This window comes from Heteronotia binoei, chromosome 6, assembly GCF_032191835.1.
Source record: "Heteronotia binoei isolate CCM8104 ecotype False Entrance Well chromosome 6, APGP_CSIRO_Hbin_v1, whole genome shotgun sequence".
NCBI lineage: Eukaryota > Metazoa > Chordata > Lepidosauria > Squamata > Gekkonidae > Heteronotia > Heteronotia binoei.
In genome coordinates, this window is record NC_083228.1 from 143,781,044 (window position 1) to 143,795,813 (window position 14,770).

The 14,770-nt window shown below is 49.9% G+C and overlaps 1 protein-coding gene across 1 annotated transcript in view; it reads right to left on the reverse strand.

Moving 5' to 3' along the window:
* The window catches only part of MASP1 (MBL associated serine protease 1), a 148,115-nt gene that overhangs the window by 38,640 nt on the left and 94,705 nt on the right, over positions 1–14,770 (reverse strand). The window contains exons 7-8 of the mRNA XM_060242749.1: positions 13,573–13,719; positions 1,049–1,123 (exon numbers count right to left, since the gene is read on the reverse strand). Of these exons, the coding sequence (XP_060098732.1) occupies positions 1,049–1,123; positions 13,573–13,719 (222 nt within the window). The remainder of the gene's footprint in view (positions 1–1,048; positions 1,124–13,572; positions 13,720–14,770) is intronic.

The following is a 14,770-nucleotide window of genomic DNA, read 5'->3' on the forward strand; positions in this document are numbered from 1 at the left end:
CTAAATGCCGCGGAGCAGCCTTTTGCGCCGGAAACTCCCGTCGCAAAAGCCGCTCAAACGTAAATCGCCAAAAAGCAGTTTGGCGTTTGCGCGGCTTTTGCGACGGGAGTTTCCGGCGCAAAAGGCTGCTCCGCGGCATTTAGTGCGAAATCTGCGCAGATCCTGCGCGGTGAAGAGGGGGGTCGCGCCGGCTGGAGGTGAGTGCGAAAACGACCTCTGTGTCACATAAGAACATAAGAGAAGCCACGTTGGATCAGGCCAGTGGCCCATCCAGTCCAACACTCTGTGTCACATAAGAACAGAAGAGAAGCCATGTTGGATCAGGCCAATGGCCCATCCAGTCCAACACTCTGTGTCATATAAGAACATAAGAGAAGCCATGTTGGATCAGGCCAATGGCCCCTCCAGTCCAACACTCTGTGTCACACAGTGGCCAAAAAAAACCCCAGGCGCCATCAGGAGGTTCACAAGTGGGGCTAGAAGCCCCCCCACTTTGCCCCCCCCCCCAAGCATCAAGAATACAGAGCATCACTGCCCCAGACAGTTCCAACAATATGCTGTGGCTAATAGCCACTGATGGACCTCTGCTCCATATTTTTATCCAATCCCCTCTTGAAGCTGGCTATGCTTGTAGCTGCCACCACCTCCTGTGGCAGTGAATTCCACATGTTAATCACCCTTTGGGGGAAGAAGGACCTCCTTTTATCCGTTCTAACCCGACTGCTCAGCAATTTCACTGAATGCCCACGAGTTCTCGTATCGTATTGTATCTCTCCCGTTGTGGCGGCAATGGGGGGAAGACAGCAGCGCTTCGGGGCAGGGAGGAGAAGGAATTTTTTTTAAATAAAAAGATGGGGGCATCAGATTTGGTGCACCTCCAGGGACAGCGCCCTAGGCAAAGCCTAGTTTGCCTGGTGATAACTCCAAAAGCCCCCTGCGTTGCCACTGAAGGAAATTACCCTGGAAGTCAAAAGTCTGCGTCATCTTTAAAACGGAGGCTTGTGCCAAGTGGAGACCCGTTTGCATCGCGGTTATGTCACTGAGGTACCTGGCTGACAAGATGGCAGATCCGTCCCCAGTTCCTCACTGATCCAGACCCCTTTGGCGTCGCAGCTGTAGATTCCTGGGAAGAGACCGAAGTATGAACTTATTAGTTGTGTGTTTACCGGGCTGTATGAGCTGTCGATATGAATTCTGCCACCAGGGGGTGCTGGGGCAACATTTTTCCTGCACTAGTCTCCAATAGCCAAAGACACCAAAATCATTGTCCCGCCCAGACTTTCAAAAGGTGCCACATTCCCATGGATTGTTGCCATTTATTTATTGGAATGACTGTTTGTTTATATAGTACAGTCCTTGTGCATGGTTTACACATTGTGCAGGCAAACAAACACACAAAAGCCAGTTTCGTGTCGTGGTTTAGTGTGCGGACTCTTATCTGGGAGAACCGGGTTTGATTCCCCACTCCTCCACTTGCACCTGCTGGAATGGCCTTGGGTCAGCCAGAGCTCTGGCAGAGGTTGTCCTTGAAAGGGCAGCTGCTGTGAGAGTCCTCTCCAGCCCCACCCACCTCACAGGGTGTCTGTTGGGGGGGAGGAAGGGAAAGGAGATTGTGAGCCGCTCTGAGACTCTTCGGAGTGGAGGGCGGGATATAAATCCAATATCTTCATCTACCTCACAGGGTGTCTGTTGTGGGGGAGGAAGGGAAAGGAGATTGTGAGCCCCTCTGAGACTCTTCGGAGTGGAGGGCAGGATATAAATCCAATATCATCATCATCAAAAAAGTCTGGCCCCATACCACAAGGATCTTGCAGTCTAAAACCAATTTATGGTGAAAGTCGTAATAGCACCACAGAGGTTCTATGGCTGGAAGATGCCTTTCTACAACATATCTGACACCGGTCATTCTTGTCTCTGTTCTGCCAGTTTTGGTGTAGTGGTTAAGGGCGTAGATGGCCATCTGACAGCAATGAGGATCCTGTGAATTTAGGGCGAGGCGTTTTTGAGTTTCCTGCACTGTGCAGGGGGTTGGACTAGATGACCCTGGAGGTCCCTTCCAACTCTAGGATTCTATGATTCTATCCTGTGAATTTAGGGGGAGGTGTTTGTGAGTTTCCCGCATTGTGCAGGGGGTTGGACTAGATGACCCTGGAGGTCCCTTCCAACTCTAGCATTCTATGATTCTATCCTGTGAATTTAGGGGGAGGTGTTTGTGAGTTTCCTGCACTGTGCAGGGGGTTGGACTAGATGACCCTGGAGGTCCCCTCCAACTCTAGGATTCTATGATTCTATCCTGTGAATTTAGGGGGAGGTGTTTGTGAGTTTCCCGCATTGTGCAGGGGGTTGGACTAGATGACCCTGGAGGTCCCTTCCAACTCTAGGATTCTATGATTCTATCCTGTGAATTTAGGGGGAGGTGTTTGTGAGTTTCCCGCATTGTGCAGGGGGTTGGACTAGATGACCCTGGAGGTCCCTTCCAACTCTAGGATTCTATGATTCTATCCTGTGAATTTAGGGGGAGGTGTTTGTGAGTTTCCCGCATTGTGCAGGGGGTTGGACTAGATGACCCTGGAGGTCCCTTCCAACTCTAGCATTCTATGATTCTATCCTGTGAATTTAGGGGGCGGTGTTTGTGAGTTTCCTGCACTGTGCAGGGGGTTGGACTAGATGACCCTGGAGGTCCCCTCCAACTCTAGGATTCTATGATTCTATCCTGTGAATTTAGGGGGAGGTGTTTGTGAGTTTCCCGCATTGTGCAGGGGGTTGGACTAGATGACCCTGGAGGTCCCTTCCAACTCTAGGATTCTATGATTCTATCCTGTGAATTTAGGGGGAGGTGTTTGTGAGTTTCCCGCATTGTGCAGGGGGTTGGACTAGATGACCCTGGAGGTCCCTTCCAACTCTAGGATTCTATGATTCTATCCTGTGAATTTAGGGGGAGGTGTTTGTGAGTTTCCCGCATTGTGCAGGGGGTTGGACTAGATGACCCTGGAGGTCCCTTCCAACTCTAGCATTCTATGATTCTATCCTGTGAATTTAGGGGGCGGTGTTTGTGAGTTTCCTGCACTGTGCAGGGGGTTGGACTAGATGACCCTGGAGGTCCCCTCCAACTCTAGGATTCTATGATTCTATCCTGTGAATTTAGGGGGAGGTGTTTGTGAGTTTCCCGCATTGTGCAGGGGGTTGGACTAGATGACCCTGGAGGTCCCTTCCAACTCTAGCATTCTATGATTCTATCCTGTGAATTTAGGGGGCGGTGTTTGTGAGTTTCCTGCACTGTGCAGGGGGTTGGACTAGATGACCCTGGAGGTCCCCTCCAACTCTAGGATTCTATGATTCTATCCTGTGAATTTAGGGGGAGGTGTTTGTGAGTTTCCCGCATTGTGCAGGGGGTTGGACTAGATGACCCTGGAGGTCCCTTCCAACTCTAGGATTCTATGATTCTATCCTGTGAATTTAGGGGGAGGTGTTTGTGAGTTTCCCGCATTGTGCAGGGGGTTGGACTAGATGACCCTGGAGGTCCCTTCCAACTCTAGCATTCTATGATTCTATCCTGTGAATTTAGGGGGCAGTGTTTGTGAGTTTCCTGCACTGTGCAGGGGGTTGGACTAGATGACCCTGGAGGTCCCCTCCAACTCTAGGATTCTATGATTCTATCCTGTGAATTTAGGGGGAGGTGTTTGTGAGTTTCCCGCATTGTGCAGGGGGTTGGACTAGATGACCCTGGAGATCCCTTCCAACTCTAGCATTCTATGATTCTATCCTGTGAATTTAGGGGGCGGTGTTTGTGAGTTTCCTGCACTGTGCAGGGGGTTGGACTAGATGACCCTGGAGGTCCCCTCCAACTCTAGGATTCTATGATTCTATCCTGTGAATTTAGGGGGAGGTGTTTGTGAGTTTCCCGCATTGTGCAGGGGGTTGGACTAGATGACCCTGGAGGTCCCTTCCAACTCTAGGATTCTATGATTCTATCCTGTGAATTTAGGGGGAGGTGTTTGTGAGTTTCCCGCATTGTGCAGGGGGTTGGACTAGATGACCCTGGAGGTCCCTTCCAACTCTAGCATTCTATGATTCTATCCTGTGAATTTAGGGGGAGGTGTTTGTGAGTTTCCCGCATTGTGCAGGGGGTTGGACTAGATGACCCTGGAGGTCCCTTCCAACTCTAGCATTCTATGATTCTATCCTGTGAATTTAGGGGGCGGTGTTTGTGAGTTTCCTGCACTGTGCAGGGGGTTGGACTAGATGACCCTGGAGGTCCCCTCCAACTCTAGGATTCTATGATTCTATCCTGTGAATTTAGGGGGCGGTGTTTATGAGTTTCCCGCATTGTGCAGGGGGTTGGACTAGATGACCCTGGAAGTCCCTTCCAACTCTAGGATTCTAGGATTCTATCCTGTGAATTTAGGGGGAGGTGTTTGTGAGTTTCCCGCATTGTGCAGGGGGTTGGACTAGATGACCCTGGAGGTCCCTTCCAACTCTAGGATTCTATGATTCTATCCTGTGAATTTAGGGGGAGGTGTTTGTGAGTTTCCCGCATTGTGCAGGGGGTTGGACTAGATGACCCTGGAGGTCCCTTCCAACTCTAGCATTCTATGATTCTATCCTGTGAATTTAGGGGACGGTGTTTGTGAGTTTCCTGCACTGTGCAGGGGGTTGGACTAGATGACCCTGGAGGTCCCCTCCAACTCTAGGATTCTAGGATTCTATCCTGTGAATTTAGGGGGAGGTGTTTGTGAGTTTCCCGCATTGTGCAGGGGGTTGGACTAGATGACCCTGGAGGTCCCTTCCAACTCTAGGATTCTATGATTCTATCCTGTGAATTTAGGGGGAGGTGTTTGTGAGTTTCCCGCATTGTGCAGGGGGTTGGACTAGATGACCCTGGAAGTCCCTTCCAACTCTAGGATTCTAGGATTCTATCCTGTGAATTTAGGGGGAGGTGTTTGTGAGTTTCCCGCATTGTGCAGGGGGTTGGACTAGATGACCCTGGAGGTCCCTTCCAACTCTAGGATTCTATGATTCTATCCTGTGAATTTAGGGGGAGGTGTTTGTGAGTTTCCCGCATTGTGCAGGGGGTTGGACTAGATGACCCTGGAGGTCCCTTCCAACTCTAGCATTCTATGATTCTATCCTGTGAATTTAGGGGGCGGTGTTTATGAGTTTCCCGCATTGTGCAGGGGGTTGGGCTAGATGACCCTGGAAGTCCCTTCCAACTCTAGGATTCTATCCTGTGAATTTAGGGTGAGGTGTTTGTGAGTTTCCCGCACTGTGCAGGGGGTTGGACTAGATGACCCTGGAGGTCCCTTCCAACTCTAGGATTCTGTGACTTTGTGACTCTACGATTCTATGACTCTTATCTATGAGTTTCATTCCCCATTTCTCCACATGCGCCTGCTGATGTGACTTTGAGCCAGTCACGAGTTCTCACAGAGGTTTTCTTCTCAAGGGCAGCTTCTGCCAGAGCTCTCTCAGCTCCGCATACTTCATAGGATGTCTGTTATGGAGAGGGGAAGGGAAAAAGAGATTGTAAGCCACTCTGAGACCCCTTTGGGTAGTGAAGGGCAGGGTATAAATCTAATTTCCTCCTCCTCTTCTTCTTCAATGGCCAATTTCTAACTGTGACAATTTCATTGTTCCTAATACAAACTGGTGCTCTGACCTGGATAATGCAGGCCAGCTCAGTCGTTGGATCTTGGAAGCTAAGCAGGTTGGGCCTTGGTTACTATGTGGATGGGAGATCACCAAGGAAGTCCAGGGTTGGTACCCAGAGGCAGGCAAGGGCAAGCCACCTAGAAATATCTCTTGCCTCGAAGACCCAACGGGGTCACCATAAGTTAGCTGCGACTTGACATGTGAACATATAAAGCTGCCTTCTACTGACTCAGACCCTCGGTCCATCAAAGTCAGCCTTGTCTACTCAGACTGGCAGCGGCTCTCCAGGGTCTCAAGCGGAGGTTTTTCACACCTATTACCTGGACCCTTTTGAGTTGGAGATGCCGGGGATTGAACCTGGGACCTTCTGCTTCCCAAGCAGAGGCTCTACCACTGAGCCACCTTCCCTTCCCTGACTGGCAGCAGTTCTCCGGGGTCTCAAGCTGAGGTTTTTCACACCTACTTGCCTGGACCCTTTTTAATTGGGGATGCCGGGGACTGAACCTGTGACCTTCGGTTTACCAAGCAGATGCTCTACCGCTGAGCCACCGTCCCTCCCTTGACTGGCAGCGGCTCTCCGGGGTCTCAAGCTGAGGTTTTTCACACCTACTTGCCTGGACCCTTTTGAGTTGGAGATGCCGGGGATTGAACCTGGGACCTTCTGCTTACCAAGCGGATGCTCTACCGCTGAGCCACAATCCCTCCCCATATATATGAACATATGAAGCTGCCTTCTACTGTCTCAGACCCTCGGTCCATCAAAGTCAGTCTTGTCTACTCAGACTGGCAGTGGCTCTCCAGGGTCTCGAGCGGAGGTTTTTCATGCCTATTTGCCTGGACTCTTTTCTGGTTATTTTGCACAGTGTAACGACAGTGTCCTGTTCCTTTAAGGAGACTTGGAACTGTCAGGGATTGAGTCATCCTTGACTACAGGTGGTACATTGTCATCAGGTGTAAGCCCTTAACCGATTTGCAATGGGATTGGCTAAGACCACTAGAAATGCAGTAGCCAGCTCCCAGTTCGCTGTGGGATAGGAAAGAATGATACTGTCAGCAAAGGGTTCATTGAAGTTCCACAATGATCAGACTTGTCTTTGTTCAAAACTAAGTTTCATTGATTGATTACAACAATGTTACTCTCTACATGGATGCATTGAAACTGATAACAGATAGCCTGGGCCATTGCTATTTATGACTACACTTCAAAGACTGGGGCTTTAAATCACTTCTCATAATAAACTACATTTGTTCCTACAAGCAGTCCTTTCACACGCCCGCTTATCTCTCACCGGCGCGAGTTGCGCTCTCCCCCCTGGTGGTGTCCTTGCTCTGCTCGGGAGGCGCGGGGAGGCGAGCTCAATGCTTTGCACTTCAAAGGCCTCTACTGGCCTTTGGAGTTCTGGCGTCCTCACTCCCACCCCTCCTCTTTCTTTCTCTGGAGAGCCAGTTTGGTGTAGTGGTTAAGTGTGCAGACTCTTATCTGGGAGTACCGGGTTTGATTCCCCACTCCTCCACTTCCACCTGCTGGAATGGCCTTGGGTCAGCCATAGCTCTGGCAGAAGTTGTCCTTGAAAGGGCAGCTGCTGTGAGAGCCCTCTCCAACCCCACCCACCTCACAGGGTGTCTGTTGTGGGGGGAGGAAGGGAAAGGAGATTGTGAGCCGCTCTGAGACTCTTCGGAGTGGAGGGCGGGATATAAATCCAATATCTTCATCTACCTCACAGGGTGTCTGTTGTGGGGGAGGAAGGGAAAGGAGATTGTGAGCCCCTCTGAGATTCTTTGGAGTGGAGGGCGGGATATAAATCCAATATCTTCATCTACCTCACAGGGTGTCTGTTGTGGGGGAGGAAGGGAAAGGAGATTGTGAGCTGCTCTGAGAGTCTTTGGAGTGGAGGGCGGGATATAAATCCAATATCTTCATCTACCTCACAGGGTGTCTGTTGTGGGGGAGGGAGATAAAGGAGATTGTGAGCCGCTCTGAGACTCTTCGGAGTGGAGGGCGGGATATAAATCCAATATCTTCATCTACCTCACAGGGTGTCTGTTGTGGGGGAGGAAGGGAAAGGAGATTGTGAGCCGCTCTGAGACTCTTCGGAGTGGAGGGCGGGATATAAATCCAATATCTTCATCTACCTCACAGGGTGTCTGTTGGGGGGGGAGGAAGGTAAAGGAAATTGTGAGCCGCTCTGAGACTCTTCGGAGTGGAGGGCGGGCTATAAATCCAATATCTTCATCTACCTCGCAGGGTGTCTGTTGTGGGGGAGGAAGGGAAAGGAGATTGTGAGCCGCTCTGAGACTCTTCGGAGTGGAGGGCGGGATATAAATCCAATATCTTCTTCTTCTTCTCTGGACATGGTGCTAGTAGCATAGTATTTTATTCAGCAGTGGTGTTAGTAAACATGACATAGGTTTCAATTAAAAAGTTCCAGTAAGTTCAGTGAAGCATTTCTGACACATACTGCTTGGATGGATATTGAATTGATGACTTCGGACCGTGTATTGACTATTCTCTTGGACTCTGTATTTGTACCTCTGCCGGGCTCTACTTGTGTGCAAGTGTATGACTATTGGACTGCCTATTGACTCTGTTACCTCCCTGAACCCAATACAGTTTGTTTCAGCTGCTGTCTGTTTCGAGTGTCTTCCTTGGGACTGCTGCCTGTGACTGGTCTGCCCAGTGGCAACCGCTTCTGCAACTCTGACATGTACTTGTTGACTAGATGGGATAGGGTAATGCCGTGGTCTAAAGTGGTCTTCCCTTTGCAGAAGCCCAGCTGTTCAGGGCCAAGAATTTTTTTTCCTGCAACATCCAGAGATTGAGCTTGACTAATAGATGTTTGGAGTAAAGCTTGCCAGTGATGGAGAGCAGGCTAATCGGCCTGAAATTGGTAGGGTCAGTGTGATCACCTTTTTTGTATAGTGGGACCGCTGAGTGGACAAGACTGACTTTGATGGACTGACGGGGGGTCTGATTCAGTAGAAGGCAGCCTCGTATGCTCATATGGATTTAGGGGAGGGACGGTGGCTCAGTGGTAGAGCATCTGCTTGGTAAGCAGAAGGTCCCAGGTTCAATCCCTGGCATCTCCGACTCAAAAGGGTCCAAGCGGATGCTCTACCCCTCAGCCACCGTCCCTTCCTCCTTCCTTCCTTCCTTCCTTGAACATATGAAGCTGCCTTCTACTGAATCAGACCCTCTTGGGTCCATCAAAGTCAGTATTGTCTTCTCAAACTGGCAGCGGCTCTCCAGGGTCTTAAGCTGAGGTTTTTCACACCTATTTGCCTGGACCCTTTTGAGTTGGAGATGCCGGGGATTCAACCTGGGACCTTCTGCTGACCACGCAGATGCTCTACCACTGAGCCACCGTCCATTCTCTAAATCCATATGAACACATGAAGCTGTCTTCTACTGAATCAGACCCTGGGTCCGTCAGAGTCAGCCTTGTCTACTCAGACTGGCAGCGGCTCTCCAGGGTCTTAAGCTGAGATTTTTCACGCCTACTTGCCTGGACCCTTTTGAGTTGGAGATGCCCGGGATTGAACCTGGGACCTTCTGCTTATCAAGCAGAGGCTCTACCACTGAGCCACCGTCCCTCCTTCCTTCCTTCCTTGAACATATGAAGCTGCCTTCTACTGAATCAGACCCTCAGTCCATCAGTCTCATCTACTCAGACTGGCAGCAGCTCTCCAGGATCTCAAGCTGAGGTTTTTCACACCTATTTGCCTGGACCCTTTTTCGGAGATGCCGGGGATTGAACCTGGGACCTTCTGCTTCCCAAGGAGATGCTCTACCACTGAGCCACAGCCCCATTCATGGCTCTCCAGGGTCTCAAGCTGAGGTTTTTCACGCCTATTTGCCTGGACCCTTTTGAGTTGGAGATGCCTGGGATTGAACCTGGGACCTTCTGCTGACCAAGCAGATGCTCTACCGCTGAGCCATCATCCCTCCCCAAACAAAACACAGCACATTCCACCGCCAAGATTTCTATATTCAGTCAAATGGACCAACTCGGCTGGCTAGAAACTTGATGCATTTGGGGAAATACAGAATTCAGCCACCTCAGAGAGTAATTTTACAACTGGAGGAAAGGGGTCTTGCTTATGGGTAGCAAAATTCCTGGAGATTTTGGGGGGCAGAGCCTGCGGAGGGCAGGGTTTGGGGAGCGGAGGGGCCTCGCCAGGGTCCAATGCCACACAGCCCACCTTCCAAAGCAGCCATTTTCTCCAGGGGGACTGGTCTCTGTAGCCTGGAGCTCAATTGCAATCCTGAGAGATCTCCAGCCACCACCTGAAGGTTGCAACCAAATAAAACAAACCCCTCTGAGAAAAATACTATTACAAAATGTAATTCATACAAGGGGGGAAAAAAGTGCATTTCAGCAACCTCATGTGTAGAAAATATTCACAATGTTCAAATCTCTCACAAATTCATGCACAAAATTGGGAGTTAATTGCTGACCAGATGGAGGCAGCAGCGTTCCAATTTTGTGCATGAATTTGTGAGAGATTTGAATATTGTGAATATTTTTTACACATATACCGCATGTTTTGCAAGATTCTCCCTGGAGGAAGGACCTGGCCGTCTGAAAAGGGCTTTACTCTGCTAGGGGTCCGTTGGAGCTCTTTTTGGATTTATGATTTGGACTTATTTATGATTTGGACTATTTGCACACTGTTGTACATACGTGCATAAATATGGACATGCGGTATGTAAAATGATGAGGGTGCTGAAATGCATTTTTTTCCTTTTATGAATTACATTTTGTAATAGTATTTTTCACAGAGTGGTTTGTTTTATTTGCAACTTCACTCCTCTGTGTAGTCTATTGTGTATCTTCACCACCTGGAGGTTGGCAGCCCTACTTTATGGAGGGTTCTTTGCTCTCCAGGTAACAAGATCAAATTTTGTTTTCTATCAAACCTTTTCCTCGTGCATTATCTGCTAAAATTACTCCCCAGATTCATTGATATAAGGAGTACTGTGTTTTTATCCTGCCTTAGGGGTACAGGAGTTCTGATTAGCACCTGGGAGGTTTTTGATTCATCGCCGGCTTTTCTATTTTCAAAGAGCGAGGTGGTTTCTCGGCTTCCGCATCACAGCAGACGCTGGCGCATCTTGCGATGTGTCTCGCATTCGGTGCCACCTGATCTAATTACGGCTCCAACACCTTCCACTCTCCGTTTTAAGAAGGTGACAAGCTGCGGGTTGGTGCTTTTTCCTTCTGCTGTTTCCTTTCCCTTTTTGTGCACAATGAGCACTCCATTTGGGGATCCCAAAAGCTTCACCTGTTCTATGTAGTGATTTAGTGGATCCTAAAGCTCAGAGTGGTAAAGCTGCAGTACTGCAGTCCAAGCTCTGCTCACGACCTGAGTTCACGACCTGAGCCGGCTTGAGGTTGACTCAGCCTTCCATCCTTCCGAGGTCAGTAAAATGAGTACCCAGCATGCGGGGGGGGGGAAGGGTAGATGACCAAGGAAGGCAATGGCAAACCACCCCGTAAAATGAATCAGTAACGACTTAGTGCTTGAAGAAGAAGATATTGGATTTATATCCTGCCGTCCACTCCGAATCTCAGAGCGGCTCACAATCTCCTTTCCCTTCCTCCCCCACAACAGACACCCTGTGAGGTAGGGTTGCCAAGTCCAATTCAAGAAATATCTGGGGACTTTGGGGGTGGAGCCAGGAGACTTTGGGGGTGGAGCCAGGAGACATTGGGGCAGAGCCAGGAACAAGAGTGTGACAAGCATAATTGAACTCCAAGAGAGTTCTGGCCATCACATTTAAAGGGACAGCACACCTTTTTAAATGTCTTGCTTCCATAGGAAATAATGAAGGATAAGGGCACCTTCTTTTGGGGCTCATAGAATTGGACCCCCTGGTCCAATCGTTTTGAAATTTGGGGGATACTTTGGGGAGAGGCACTAGATACTATATTGAAAATTTGGTGCCTCTACCTCAAAAAACAGCTCCCCCAGAGCCCCCGAAACCTCCAGATCAATTCCCCATTATACCCTATGAGAAGACGTTTCCCTCTCCACCCCCCTCCCCCCCGCCCCCCCCCCCTTTCTGGGAAATCTGATGCAGGAGACAGAACTCACTCACCTCCGGAGGTGCAAAGGCACATGGTCCTTTGGGGGCGTGGCTGGGCTCCCCTCCCTTCACCGGCCAGCTGACTGGGGGCGGGAAGCAGCCTGAGAAAACGGAAGAGCTCTGGCTGCTGGGGCTGGGTGGGAAGGGCTGCCGTTCTCCCCCTCCCCCCCGCTTTCCCTTTTATGGCCAGCGGGAGGAGGAGGCTCCAAATCGGGGGTCTCCAGGCCTAGCGGGGGATATGGGACACCTACTGTGAGGTGGGTGGGGCTGAGAGGACTCTCACAGCCTCTGCCTTTTCAAGGACAACCTCTGCCAGAGCTATGGCTGACCCAAGGCCATGCCAGCAGCTGCACGTGAAGGAGTGGGGAATCAAATCCGGTTCTCCTAGATAAGAGTCCACACTCTTAACCACTACACCAAACTGGCTCTCAAAGCATTGCTAACTCAGCAGCTGCCCTTTCAAGGACAACTCCTAGAGAGCTCTGGCTGACCCAAGGGCCATTCCAGCAGGTGCAAGCGGAGGAGTGGGGAATCAAACCCGGTTCTCCCAGATAAGAGTCCGCACACTTCACCACTACACCAACCTGGCTCTCTTGCGCAGGGGACTACCTTTACCTTTTTAAATACAGACATAAACATTTTAAAAGTTGCTTGGCTGCCCTCCAAAGAAAGAGGCATAGACAGTCTTAAAAGGGGATTGGACAGGTTCATGGAGGACAGGTCTACCAGTAACTACTCTCTCTCTTCCCCAGACCCAGCTAGGCCTCTCTGGTGTTCTTATCTGCCCCATTCTAGCTGCTCACCCTTCCTTCTCTTGCTGAGAGCCAGGTTGGTGTAGTGGTTAAGTGTGCGGACTCTTGTCTGGGAGAACCGGGTTTGATTCCCCACTCCTCCACTTGCAGCTGCTGGAATGGCCTTGGGTCAGCCATAGCTCTTGCAGGAGGTGTCCTTGAAAGGGCAGCTGCTGGAATTGAATCAAAAGAGTTTCCGGCTCAATCTTAGGAAGAACTTCCTGACTGTTAGAGCGATTCCTAAGTGGAACAGGCTTCCTCCTTGGGAGGTGGTGGGCTCTCCTTCCTTCGAGGTTTTTCAACAGAGGCTAGATGGCCATCTGACACCAATGCAGATCCTGTGAATTTAGGGGGAGGTTTTTGTGAGATTCCTACATTGTGCAGGGGGTTGGACTAGATTAGAGGTGATATGATCACGATCTTCAAGTCCTTGAAGGGCTGTACTATAGAGGAGGGTGTGGCATTTTTTTCTGTGGCCCCAGAAGGTAGGACCAGAACCAATGGGTTGAAATTAAATCAAAAGAGTTTCCGGCTCAACATTAGGAAGAACTTCCTGAACGTTAGAGCGGTTCCTCAGTGGAACAGGCTTCCTCAGGAGGTGGTGGGCTCTCCTTCCTTGGAAGTTTTTCAACAGAGGCTAAATGGCCATCTGACAGCAAGGAGGATCCTGTGAATTTAGGGGGAGGTGTTTGTGAGTTTAGAGCAGTTCCTCAGTGGAACAGGCTTTCTCAGGAGGTGATGGGCTCTCCTTCCTTGGAGGTTTTTCAACAGAGGCTAGAGGGCCATCTGACAGCAATGAAAATCCTGCGAATTTAGGGGGAGGTGTTTGTGAGATTCCTTCATTGTGCAGAGGGTTGGACTAGATGACCCTGGAGCCCCTTCCAACTCTATGATTCTATGATCCTAGGAGATTGTAAGCTGCTCTGAGACTCTGATTCAGAGTGAAGGGCAGGGTATAAATCTGCGGTCTTCTTCTTCTTCTTCTGTCAACACCCCGGCTCTTCCTCCTCCTCCCCTCCCCAGCAATGTGAGAGAAATTCTCACCTGTGACGTTGGGCGCCATCTGGTAGTAAGGCTGCTGGCAGGAATACTGGATCCCCGACTGGTAGGTGGTCAGGTTGTCTGGTGTGGAGAAGGTGACAAAACCGTGGTCCAGCGCAGGTGGCTGCTTGCAGTCGGCCACTGGAGATCCCGGCATGAAAGGGAAAAATATCAGACACCATCATGAGGGGGGATCCTGGCTCTTCTCTTGGTTTCCCGGCCGTCAGTTCATAATCTTTTTTTTTTGGCCAGGTTCTCTTTCAGTGGGGACAGATCGGGCCCAGGGCTAGACTGAGCCCAGAAAGGTCCACAGAGCCTCTGCTTTTTTGGTGACTGCTCAGATGGACAGCCCCCTAATCTCAAACAGCTCCACATCCACAATAATCTAACACAGGGGTAGCCAACTGTAGCTCTCCAGATTTTTTTTTTTGCCTACAATTCCCATCAGCCCCAGCCAGCGGCCATGCTGATTGGGGCTGATGGGAGTTGTAGGCAAAAAAACATCTGGAGAGCTACCGTTGGCCACCCCTGATATAGTGGAAACAATCCTAGTTAAAGTGTGACAGTCTCTAAATATCTGTAGAACATGAAAATTGCAAGCCATGCCAGCAAAAATATAAAGATTTCTAAATGAACACAGTACAACAATTTTGGAAAGTCATGATAACAAACAAACGGGCGGCCTGCTGGCTAATTAAGACCCCGTTTCAATATCCTCTTCCGAATTATTTTTTTCTGTTACTGTCTGGCCTTATGCAGTCGTTGTGAACTGTCTACAGAAAGACAAGAGTCAAAATCATCCACATGCAGGATACAATATCTAAGCAGACTCATTACAGAGGAGAGAGTAACACTTACTGTTTCTATCAGCCAATCGTGGAAGGGGAAGGAGGAGGAGAAGAAGACCGCAGATTTATACCCCGCCCTTCTCTCTGAAGCAGAGTCTCAGAGCGGCTCACAATCTTCTTTACTTTCCTCCCCCACCACAGGTGGGGCTGAAAGAGCTCTGACAGAAGTTGTTCTTTCAAGGGCAACCTCGGCCAGAGCTGTGGCTGACCCAAGGCCATTCCAGTAGCTGCAAGGGGAGGAGTGGGGAATCAAACCCAGTTCTCCCAGATAAGAGTCCGCACACTTTACCACTTCACCAAACTGGATGGAGGTGAGATTCTCTGGTAGCTTTCTCTTTGATTGTGTAAAAAAA